Raw genomic sequence first — 13,379 nt, 5'->3', positions numbered from 1 at the left:
ACATGAAAGTAGACTTAAGGATCTGTATGTATCTGGGTTTGTCCTACTCCCCTTTCCATTAAAGACAGGTTTAATAAGCATGTGTCTTCAATCTTGAGGAATCTCTCCCTATTTATATGAGCTATTAAATAATAGATATAATGGTACTATAAGTTCTTGCTGAAGTGTTCTCAGGTCATTATTACTAATTCTGTCTCCCCTGTACTTTGTTTGGACCCAGTTTGCACAGTTCTTTTTCAATACAATCTATTTTGATTCCATTATTTGAGGTTACCTGGATGTCACTAAGACAACTTATCACCCCTTTTGTGGAGTCAAGCTGTTTTGTATAAGATTTTGTAAATATATCTATAATCTGTCGTGTCTGAGAATAAATTTTAGATTATACATGTAGTTTATTAATTTGTATGTCTTTACTCCTTCCACATCTTATATATCTAAAAAAAAGGTTTCCTATTATGCTTAATATCTTTATATAGATTTTGTTCAAAGTTTTCTTGATCTTGTCTCACACTATACTTAATTTGTTTGTCCAGCTTGCTTATTTCAGTTTTCAAAACTGTAGTTTGGCCTCTCTTCCATTTCTTATATTTTTTGTCTCTCACCTTAATTGGGTATCTTGTTCTTATGGAAATATATCCCCTTGACATTGTATGCCTAGATTCTGATGTTAAACATTTCTTTTTCTGCACTCAAACAATTTCTCTTTCAAAACTTTCCACATTCCATCTACAGTTTTTCCACTCCAGTTAGTTTTACATAGTGGCTGTTTTGCTTCCATATAATCTGCAATTCACCTTTTGTACACTGGTTTAGATTTCAGTTTGGTAGAATTATCTAGCAACATATCGACTGTTATAACCCCATGATCACTACACATTAGTGGTGGTAAAACCTGACTTGAAGTAAAAGTAATTTCTTTAGGAACACAAACAATGTCTAGTATGCTTCATTCCTTGGTAGTTTTTTTTTTAATTTGAAGCAATTGTTGTTCCTGAACATACGTTATGAATAACTTCCTTACTAAAGTTGTTAAATCAACATTATTACAGTCTGTTTCTGGTAAATTTAAGTCCCCAGCTAATATTATTCTTCCCATCTGTGTTTCATGCAAGAAATGTATGAATTCCTCTAGGTCATCAGCACTTGACTTTGGTGGTATATATACTCCAACAATTGTTATATGTTCCAGGGTTGTCTTTATTGTCACAATTACACAATCTATAATATTGGTGTTTTAATTGAAACATGTACTAATCACAGGTCTCATAACTAACTTAGTCACACCTCCACCTGATTTTTTTGTTAGAATGTCTGTTACAATAAAAACATTTATACTCTGACAGAACTAGTCTTCAGACACTGTTTTTTAACCATGTTTTACAAACAATAAGAACATCAATCTTGTGGGAACATAGCAAATTTTCCAATAAAAACACTTTATTAGTAATGCTTCGAGCATTAACAGCCATTAGAGATGTATCGAATGTTGCTATCTGTGAACTGTTAAATTTTCGACCTGGCAAAAATCCTGCCTAGTGTTTGTCAAATATTGCAAAATATCTGTTGCAAAAGTTCACTTCCCTGACCTTGACAAATTCATGCCATCCTGTCTGAACACACGTGTGCCCAAAACTAGGCTTGGATACTGTACACATTTCCAGTTTTTAAACTGGGACATTTTTTTTTCTTTGTAGGTATTTACCCAAAAAATATTTTCATTTATGGTGATCTGACTATCCTTTCTATATGTGATTTGTGAAAAATATGTCCTAACATCAGTACAAGCTATACTGCCTAAGAGGGCTGTAAGTTCCCTACTAACAGTTATAGAGTCCTTGTGGATGAGATCATTTGTACCAACATGAATAAAAACAGATTCATACTAACTTACATTAAGGCATTTCAAGGCTTGTCTCACATCTTCTGTTTTTGTTCCTGGCAAGCATATCACTATTTAATGTTCATAACCTTCTCTGCAAATGTAAGTAATATTTCCTCCAATAACTGAATCTATAAATACAAGAATATCTTTTCTGACCAGATCTGAAGAATCTTCAGCTTCTAATTCAGTAATATCTGCTCTATCAATTGTTACAAAGGAATGATCTTCATCACCATTAGTGTTATTAATCCCACTGTTTTCATGGCATGTTAAATTTGCAAGCATACAATTCTCATCCAGCTGGCTTTGTACATCCATAGCTTGAGCCATGTAGTCAACATCTATCTTGCTCATATTTTTTCTTAGAGTAATGTTTTTTAATCTTTCCAAGTTCAGTTCTGATTTCTTCATTTCCACCTGCCCCTTGCCTCTTTTTTCTGCCTTCTCTTTTGGAAAAATGATGCCTTTTTTCTGTAGACTGAAGGTTTTCTGATAGAAAAATGTTATCATTCCCCGGAATCTGTGTGTTACATAACAAAGCAGTGTCCTTTTCAGTATGAATTCCCTTCACTTTACAGACATTTATCAGTTTATTTTTCTTCCTTATTTGTTGTGAACGTCTTCCTTTCTTTCTTTGAGTTTCCTTCTAAACACCCTGAATCCTCAGATTGCTGAATACTTGCATCCAGAATTCCAAAGTTGTCAGGGGCATCATCTTGCTTCATAGGGGTTGAATGATCTTTGCAGGCAATAGACACATCATTTTATAAATGTGTTCTATTTGCTCTTTGCCTAACATTATTTATCTTACAAGTCCATGCATTAATACATGTAACAACAGTTCTCCAAGCCGTGCCAATTGCACAAGTGCAATTGTTATCAGTAAGTCTAGATTTACGTCTAATAATGGTAAGTAAATCATCCAACTCTTGACATGACAAACACAAATCACCAGTGTTATCAGGTGCTACCTTTAAATATACATAGCATTTATTACACTGTACAAGATACTTGTGGTTTAGCAAATCTTTAATTGCATACTCATTTAAGGAATCCAAATTCAGCTTCAAACAAATAAAAAGTTATAAAAGAAAAAAATAATCAAAATCAGTAATCTTTCAATTCAAAGAGAACTTTAATCAACTTCCATGAGAAAAATCATACAAGCAATATACCAATAAATACTAATGTGCTGCTTTAGTATTTATTGGTATATTGCTTGTGTGATTTTTCTTCTTGTCTGCAAGCTATCCTTTCCTTCTTACAGTCAGTGAAAAACAGTGGTAAAAAATCAAATATACATTCAAATAAAACTTCTATTACCAGTCAACTCCACAGTAAATCACAAACCAAGATAAGATTGTTTAGATAAGATAATGCAACTCCATTTTCTCTGTTATACAATTTATTTCACTTAAAATTCAAAAGTGGTTTCTTTTTTGAATCTTCTCTGCACTTGCATAGTATGAAAACAAGCTTGCAGACATTGTAACTTACGATGGAATATAGCATACAGAAGCCTTCAGCTGTGGCTATATAGGTGCGTTGGGCAGCCAATGATGACAATGGTATAATCAATCCCAGAGTACTTGCTTACGCAAAAATTACTGAACTTTGACCTGTTTCACTTTTAATATTTCATGTGCTTTCTCTTCTAAGAAGTTATTCTGCACCATCACTCTTGGGGATTCCTACTTACGTAATTTGTTTTTCTTCTGAAGATAGTCTGGTGATTTGCTATTCTGCACTACACACTTATTCCTTGATGACTCACACCATGCATTCATTTGCTTTGTTTTTGAATGGAGTCCTGATAAATAAAATAATTCTTAATGTCTTTTATTTATCCGGTGGATATTTGATAGAAATTGAATGTCAGATGACAAAAAAGTGATGTGATCAGCATTATGTCTAGGACTTTTTTATGTGGGGGGGTGAGGTTCAGTTGTTTGTAGAAGGTTTACAACATAATAGAGTCCATTTGGATTTTGATGGACTACAGATGGGGAAGAAAGTTTGTTTTCTGGATGTAATTGTGGCTATTACTAATGGAGATAAAAACAGAACCTTAATACACAGAAAATTTGAAGGTGGAAATTTGAGAGCACAAAGTTGTCATCCATCTCATACACTTGAAGCTCTCCCTTATGGGGAGTTTATATGATTATATAGGCTTTGTAGTGAGGAGATGGATTTCAATGAAGAATTATTGAAAACCATCTCCATGTTTAAATAGAGAGGGTATAACAATGATTTGTTAAATAAATGTTGGAAAACGTTTATTAATGAATATGTAAAGGGGGGTGTTAAGGTAAAATTGGGTTATAATATTGTTAGGAGACGTGGGAACAATGAGAAGGAAGATATTTATTTTGTCGCCACTTATAGGTGCTTTAGTGATAAAGTAGTTGAGATAGTTGAATATTATTGGAACTTCGTTACTTCTCTAAGAGATCCTTCTGAATGGGTCAGATGCACCTAAAAATTCATATAGAATAGGAAGAAATTAAAAAAAATTTTTGCTGAAAGGGAAGTTTGTCATGCCCCCCCATGAATCTACACAATACTCCCCCTAGAGTATGGTACGAAGCCTTGTGGAAAATGTAAGGCATGTAAGTATTTAGTTACAAGCTTCAACAAAATAAATGGCATAAATGTGGGGGTGAAGAGACAATTTAAATATGATACAGAGGGTATTATATATGCCTTGAAAGGCCTGTGTGATAAATTTTATGTGGGAGAAACTAAGCGAGCATTTAAAGTGAGGCTAACGGAACCATTAAGAACACTGAAAAAACAAAAAGGAAAGTTCAGTAGCAGAACCCTTTAATAAAATGCACAGAGGGGAGTCTGCCGGTGTGAAAGGTACTATATTAGAAAAAGTGATAATGCTGTTTATGCAAATGTGAATATAAAGAACAAGTTATTGTTTAAAGAGTCCCTGTATATTATAAAAAATTGACACTTTAGTTCCAAAGGGTATGAATGTAGAACGTAATTAGTGCTTTCTTTAACGTAATTGGTTAATTTGTTAATTAATTGAGTGTTAATAAATGTATTTAAGATGTATATAAGGGCAGGATATTTTCGATGCATTTTACTCCTTGAAGGCATTTGTGCCGAGATGTCAGAGAATAAATTGCATTTTGGATACCGGCTTGTGGTCGTTGCTTTCTTCTGTGGAGTGGTGGTTTTGGAGGTGTGCTGTTGCTGAGTATTCTGTCTAATGTCTATGTCTAATTTGCAAAAAGTGTGATGAAAAGTGACTTAAAAATTATCTTGCATAAATGACAGTAACAATTTCAGAAGAAGGAATATAATAAAACTGAATATATAAGGGGAATCACAATTATCCAAATACCTTTCATATATTTCTTAATTTTGTAGAAAAATGCATATGCTTCTGATAATAATCACTTATCATGGAACCCAGGTATGTTGTGTGTGGCATAGGACTTCCACAGTCTATGCTGAATCGTTTACCAGTAATGAATTAGAACATTGTCCTGGTGCCACTCAGTCACCAGGATGAGAAGTGAGACATGATGCACATAGTAGCAAATGCGAAAATATGGTCTGCTGTTCATAGCAATGTGAACCCCTATAGCACATATGGAAATGTGACTTCATCAACCATGCCTTGTTACCAGCGCACATTAGTGTAGTGCCAATTCCCTCCCTGTCCATGTTGCAATGTCAGAACAGAAAATAAGGTAGTCCCAACCCATCCTTGCCCATATCCGATCCCAGAACCATACTTTTTTTTTATAGCCTTCGAGCCACAGTTGACTATACATATCCACAATGCAGATATAAATGATATACCCCTTTGTGCACCCTCCCACCCCTTTGCAGTCACATTCTCAGCATACCTGCACATTAGTAATACCCTTCATTGTTAGTTCTGTCTGTACTACATCTGTATATTGATTGTAACTCTAAACCACACTTGCAGATCAGTACCTAACATGCACATTTCAAGTAGCCAAGAACCAGACTCGGTAGTATCAAATAAAAATGTTTAATTCCACAACAAGAAAGACTCAGTAGTAACACAGTCAGTCAAGTGCTTTTGTCCTGCTTGACTGATTGTGTTACTACTGAGTCTTTCTTGTTGTGGAATTAAACATTTTTATTTGATACTACCGAGTCTGGTTCTTGGCTACTTGGAGTGGTGATTCTGTTTTTTCTTGGCACATTTTTTCCACTCCATACAACATTTTGTTGTTCTAACATGCACATTTATTTCTTCAAGCTACCCACTTTACCTATATCAATGCTCCAGTAGAACAACATTATACTTAATGCTGAATTTCTCATTTGTGCAAAGTGTAACTGTACAAATACGTCATACACAAGGAAAGGGTACTTTGCATATAATCTACACCTTGATCTCCTTTAAGAACAGCCAGCCTGAAGTGAAGATATTTAGTTTATTGTTCTGTGCTTCTCATTACTAGCATGTATACATTCCCAAATAAAGGCAGGGCATGTTTCATTTACAAATTCCCACGATAGCATGTACCGCACAAAGCCATGCTTCCTCGGAGATGTCAAAAGACTGGCATAATAGAAAGGATGCAAGTGGATAACAGCTATCATGCAACAATATCAGTGGCCTGTCACCATATGCAACAATACTTTCCCACACTATCCTACCCCCAAGACTAATCACCAGCCATAATCTTTCAGCTGTCCAATTGCAAGAACCAAAACACAGATTGGGCTCCCGTGTGTGCTAAAGTACACTTTACCACTATGCTTTCACTATTGGTCACATTTGTGAACTGAGACAATCATCACCACAGAGATAATTTGCATACCACTATGATGGTAAATCCAAGGAGCAGTGGAGAGAGGTAGGGAGCAGTATGACTTGCGGACATCAGAGACTCTATGCCCTTGGACTACAGTAAACCATATTTTAGCTGTCTAGCTTTTAACATTTTTTGCCTCTAGAGCATCAGTATTTTCTGCCAAGAAAATTATTTTGACAATTTAATTGGAAAGTGGCAGGTCAAATCATTAGTAGAGGACAAAAGAGCCATTTCAGAAGCATTGTTCTCTGAACTGAGCACTAGTATAAGAACTGAGTTTATGTAATTTTGACTGACTTGTTCTTAAATATTGTGAGCTGGTAAATCAATAACCATCAGTTGTCAAGCCTCTTATTAAAAATATCTTGAAAGAATAATTCTGACCTTTAGTAATTAATGTGGGCTGCAGGCACTGGTTTTCATTTCCTTTCTGTCTCAGCATTAAGCAAGAACAAATAAAATATTCTAAAGTTCATAAACAATTATGTCTCAGAATTGTCTATCTTAAATAGTTTTGCAATCATAATGTCCAGTTAATATGCCTGTTACATACAATTCCAGTTAACTGTCGGCTTGATACATAGATTAATGAAAGTATGCAATCCAAACTGAATTATTAATAGGTGTTTCAGTGGAAAACAAATTATAATGTGCCTGTCAGTCATATTGTGATTGGAGTATGACAAGTACTGAAAGGGATCTTTTTTTTTTAGACCGTTTACTTGGAAACAATCAAGGTTAGTCATGTTTCATAAAATCTCTGGTGATTTTAATCAGTGGTTATTATGGTCACCTACTATTTGCATGCAATGCACAGAAATGCATTTATGGAAGAGAATACCTGTAGTTATCAAAATTATTATTCTTACAATTTGCTTGGTTTGGTACCTAAAAATATGACAAAACAGTTTAGTCATATAAAATGAGCTACATTCTAAATACAGAAACACTAGACTGTCACATCTTTATACCATATGTTACCTGTGTGGTAATGTAATAACCTGTAGTAGAGATCACATTCCAGAAAGTGACCACTGACTAAGGAAGTATATGCAATCTCCTTATCAACACACACACACACACACACACACACACACACACACACACACACACACACACACACACACACACACACGTTCATGTTTTGCAAAGATCTTTTTAATACTAGACAAACACAGATGTACTTCTAATTTAGACTAGTTTCAGCTGTATTTTGCAAGCGTCTGTCTGAAATGAAAATAATGACAAATATTAGTATTCATTAACTTACTTCCTTTTCCAAAACATTATCGTGAAAGAACAACGATATTCTCTGAATGTCTTCTGATTTAACCCACTGCCTAAAAATAAAAAGAGACAAATTTCAGTGTGAAATCATTTACTTAAGAACTGGGAACATTGTTCTCTTTTTATCTCACAGCTTAAGACAGTGTTCAAACTATACATTACACTGAAGTTCCACTCTCTATTGCAATCATTTTTCAATAGGACATTAAAATTGTGAGTTAGTGCCTTAATCGGTGACTCTGTAATGTTATAAAGGTACAACTTGCTGCCATTTGCATGATCATCCATTTCTTCCCAGGAAGGAAATTCATAATATAGAAAAATTACAAGCAATTATTTTACAGTCATTAAATCTGGTTAATTGAAAGCAGTCTGGCATTATAGCTGAAAAAATTAATTGCATATTCTGTTAATGAGTTTCATCTGTACTGCTGGGTTTAATTTCATTAGTTTCCACTTACAGGATTATGACTGAGCAATCACTTAATGATGCAACATTTCCAAACTGCCCTTGGAAAGGGGTATATACATAGGAGACTTATCTGGCTAATAAATAAATGTAAAAAAGTAAGTATATATACTTTTTATGATATAATCTTAAGTTAAATATATAATCTAATTTCAGACAGGTACTGTTGCTATCAAGATTCTTGAATAAGATGCTGGCCACTGGTAAAAAGGAAGAATCCCCATCTGTGATGTTGGCAAGGTGAGTTCAAGTAATAAATAAGATGCCAGACGGCTGGTAGTGATGTCACTGTGGTGGTGGTGGTGGTGGAAAGAGAGAGAGAGACACACACACACAAAGAGTCAGAGAGAGAAGGGGGCAGACAGAGACAGAGAGACAGTGAGAGTGAGAGATAATCAGACAGATAGAAGGGGAGAGCAGGGATTGTGTAAGAGAGAGAGAGAGAAAGAGAAAGAGAAGGGGAGAACAGAGTATATGAGACAGAGATAGAGAGTGTGTAAGATAGAGAGAGAGGGATAGAGGGAGACAGAGACACAGAGAGGAAGAGATTGAGAGAGACAGAGAGGCAGAAAGAGAGAGACAGAGAGAGACAGAGACAGAGAGATAGAGTATAAGAGAGAGAGACAGGCAGATAGAGAGTGAGGAAAGAGTGTGACAAAGAGAGAGAGAGAGACAGGGAGATAGAGAGAGAGAGAGAGAGATAGAAAAAGACATAGTGAGGGAGAGAGGGAGAATGAGAGAATGAGTGATAGATACAGAGAGAGAGAGAGAGAGAGAGAGAGAGAGGGAGTGATAGATACAGAGAGAGATAGTGGGAGAGAGAATGACGAGCTTTACCCTATACTGCTTCTCTCAGATGGAGGAACTGGAGTAGCTTTATGCCTGACAGCCAATGCTAGTAGAGGTCATAGACTGCACAGCAGACAGACAATGTGAGAAATAAGTGCAGGCAAATCATCCACAGTGGATTGTATGCACATATAAGGCATAAGGGACCAAATGGACCTCCTTGCATGTGGTGCATGTGTGGTAGGAGTTAAGGTGGGTGTGGAGGAAATGTTTCCCCTACCATTACAGAGGAGCCTTACTGCAATATCTGTATTTCATATCTGCCTTGTCAGAAAGAATAAACAGCAGTGCTGGCACATGGCACATAATGCGCACTTTGGTGGCTCCAGAAATAGTGATTCTTGTAGGAGAAACCATATAGAGTCTGAAAGAGTGCCATCGCAACATCTTTAACTCAGAAACTTTTAAAAGACAGTTTATACAATATTTTCCAAACCAACTTATAGCAAACCAAATATTAATCACAGCATATGTACTCTAAGTTGCATCACAAAAAAGTATCATGCAATTTTCTCAAAACTTGTGTGAGCTAGAGTCACCAGTTATTGATCAGACAGTGATAGTTTGTTTTCACCTGAGATCATACCTCTCCAAATGTCCAGATTTTTTCCTCAGATTTTTGGTCTGTTGTTCATAAAATTTGGGGTTCTCTGGCAAATCGCGGCGGACTGAAGTCATTAAATAATGACATGCATTTGTGTTTCAGACTTACTTTAACTTAAGAAAATACATGGTAACAAAAACCCTGTTTTTCTAGCAACTTTCTAAGTTTATAAGAACAATATTTAAAATCTGTTCCTAATTATGGCCTTTGTCCTCCCATTATTTTAAGCTTTGCCCAGATTTCTTGAACAAAAAGATTGAGAGGTATGCTTGGGATTATTGCTGAGGCGTGTAATAAACAAAAATGTAGGTCCAACTTAAATGTTAAGGACTGAGCATTAACATTCAGTAAAACATTTATTTTTCCATTCCTTTTTTGATAACACACCTTTATACTCTCAGGGTTAATGGGACATTGCAGCGTATCCTAGTAGCTAATGAGTGCCACACACTGAAACTCATTCTGGACAGGATGCTAGTCTGTCATATCACACACTACATGCACATCCACGGGGAATTTGCATAATGGCACTTTATCTACTTCATGTCTTTGGAAGTGAGAGGAAAGCAGAGCTCACAGAGATAACCTCTATGCACACAGAAAGGACAAGTAGACAGTGCAAAGAAAGAACACAACCAAGAACAGAACCAAAGAACATCTTGCTATGAGGCAGCAATATTACCCAGTGTGCCACTGTGCCATCCTCAATCATAGCCAATTATTAGTCATGAAAGAAAAATATTTAGTATGTAATTATGTACACCATAATCATTATCCATTCATCCATCCTTCCTTCCTTCCTTCCTTCTAAATCACTTGTCCAGTGGTTTATCAGAAAGATACTAAGCTGAGCAGGGCAGACAAGCTTGGAGATATACCATGAGATTCCAAAAAATTGTGCTTGTTTCAGCATCCCAACCATTTATTCATTATTCAGTTTTAAAACTGGAACTCCAGCAGTCCTCATGCTGTATATGCTATCAAGATGGTTGGAGCCCTACATCCTATTCCAAAACTGGAATTCAGCTTGTTGCACTGCAATACCTAGAATTTTTACATTGGCATTAATGTTAGTAAAAAAGCTCCAAGAAAAATGTAACCTATTAAAGGGTGTGGTGTAGAGAGAACTTCAGATGTATGCAGGAAGTGGTACTCTAGGCAGCACACTATAGTGAATGAAACAACATGCAGTACTAGTTCCTACATACAGGTGGACCTATACTGAAGGATGAAGGAAGTTCAGGAGTTGACTAAGGGCAACATAGTTTTCTAGATGCACAGGTACTTAGTAGGCTGTTGATTTATGAAGATCTTAAGACGTCTAGCCTTACATTCCCATGGTAGTGTTTTGCCCTTATAATTTTATGCAAGATTTGTTTTGTTTAATAATTATTATTGCTAATATTGTTACTGTTTTGGAGATTTTCTCCCCGGGCCTCTACTGAAAATGGGCTTCTGGCCCAGTCGGCCATTTCCTTGTTAACAAATGTAATAAAAATAAATAAATAAATAAATAAATAAATAAAAGATTAACCAAGAAGTGGGCAGAATAAAGATATGTTACTTGTTGCCACTCTCCATAACAGATATGATTGCTAAGCCAGGGGTGAATTTATGATTTCCCATTCAGTCATGCACATTTTGTTTGACTAGTGTAAGAGACATACTTTGCTTTATGGAGAGTGGAAGATGGTTCCACAGATGCAGTATTCTCTGTGACACACATCTATACCACCAACATATCTTATTTATGTTGCAAAAGAGCTTGAGATCCCTTGATTTTGTGTTTATGCTACCATCAGATTTGCAAACATGTAATAGTCCTGACAGGATAGGGTCTTTTGAGGTTCTATACATGAGGCAAATGTCACTTCTTAGTAGCCTGCTTGATACTGACAGGAGGGACAAATCTTTGGGATGGTGTTCATAGTTTTCATGATTTAGGCCCTTAATTATTTTAGTGAAAAATCATTGTGGACATTTCAGTTATTCCAAGTGTTTGCACAGGTACACACCAAAGGGTTTTATATGCAATTATCAGCCTAATAAGAACCAAATAAAGTACACTGATTGTATCTGTGGACCAGGATGGTATACCTTTAGATATAAGCTGTGGGATGAAAAAAAGAGACTTAATTAAAATAGTGAATATGTAGTGATCAAAAGACAGTTCATTGTCGATATAGGTTCCCAGATACCTGGCTATGGGATTGACTTTTAAGGGTGTGTTGTCAATGTGTTAGTTATAAGGGTGATCATGCTTGCCAAAGGATACTATTATACATTTCTTGGTATTTAGATTTAGTCCATGATTTTACAACCAGGTATTTATAGGGAAAAGGCCCGCTTGGAGGAACTTGATGTCATCTGGGAAGTTTATGATAGTATCATGTTTACAGTTAACTGCAAATGTAGTCAGTCATAAACCATTAACATTTGCTCTGACCTCTGAGCACTAAATGCAAAAGTGGAGTGGCCCAAGGACTGAACCCTGGGGTACATTGCTAATGACAAATGTTATGGAGGAGGTAGAGTCACCCATCCTAATTTTCTGTGTTCTGTTTTTGAGACTTTTTGCTGTCTAATGAATTACATAAGGGTTTACCTTTAACTGGGAGAGTTTATCTTCGATGCCCAGGTGTGAAATGGTGTTGAATACCTTTACAAGGTCCAGATATGCAGTGTGTGTACTTCTTTGTCTTTATCTATTGCTCCAGTAACTTGTTGAAGAAGCTGACCAGGTTAAATAGTCATGGTCTCCCTTTGATGAATCAGAACTGGCTTGAGTCAATAGTTTGCAGGTTGCTTCTGTCCTTATTTATTAATTCTATAATGAACATTTCCATAGTCTTATAGAAGAGGCTAGCCAGGCTTATGGATCATAATTACATGGGACAGTTGACACCTCACCTTTGTGCAAGGGGCTCACTGTTGCTGTTCTCTATTCATCCATGATGAAGCCTGTTATAGGATGATATTGAACAACCTCTGTGGGGGTTTGACCTCTGTCCTGTTTCAGAATGATCAGTAGGCAACCCAGTGTGTTATCTGGACCGACAGAAGTAGTGTTTTTAACCTTGCAGACTAGCTGCTTTGAGATTTGAAGGGGGAGGTATAGATGTGTGTATGTGATCTTGGAATTTAGGAAGGGAAAGGGGAGTGAAGTTTGAGCTGAAGTTGCCTGCTGGTAGATTAAGTATATCCCCTGCATCTGAGTATGTGATATTTACTATTAGCTCTGTGCAGTGCTGTGTTCTGTTACTGAGAGTTCTAACACAGTTAAAGAAGAAAAGAATGCTTTATGGGTTATCCTTTGACTGAGTGGCTATTTTACCTCAGGTTTGACTTTATTTTTTAATAAGGGTCTGTAGTTCCCTGTTAAGTTTAGCAAAAATATTTTTAGTATCTTGAAAGTTAAATTTATTTTTGCATGAAATGGATGTTTTCTTTTATTAGAGAGCCTCTTTA

General features: G+C 36.0%; 1 protein-coding gene across 1 annotated transcript in view; it reads right to left on the bottom strand.

Moving 5' to 3' along the window:
• Positions 1–13,379, bottom strand: part of ADCY2 (adenylate cyclase 2) — a 4,311,002-nt gene that overhangs the window by 548,340 nt on the left and 3,749,283 nt on the right. The window contains exon 13 of the mRNA XM_044065410.1: positions 7,973–8,042. Within this exon, the coding sequence (XP_043921345.1) occupies positions 7,973–8,042 (70 nt within the window). The remainder of the gene's footprint in view (positions 1–7,972; positions 8,043–13,379) is intronic.

Source organism: Protopterus annectens, chromosome 3.part0 (genome assembly GCF_019279795.1).
Source record: "Protopterus annectens isolate FY-2018-M chromosome 3.part0, PAN1.0, whole genome shotgun sequence".
Lineage (NCBI taxonomy): Eukaryota > Metazoa > Chordata > Ceratodontiformes > Protopteridae > Protopterus > Protopterus annectens.
This window is presented reverse-complemented; position numbering and strand designations above follow the sequence as displayed.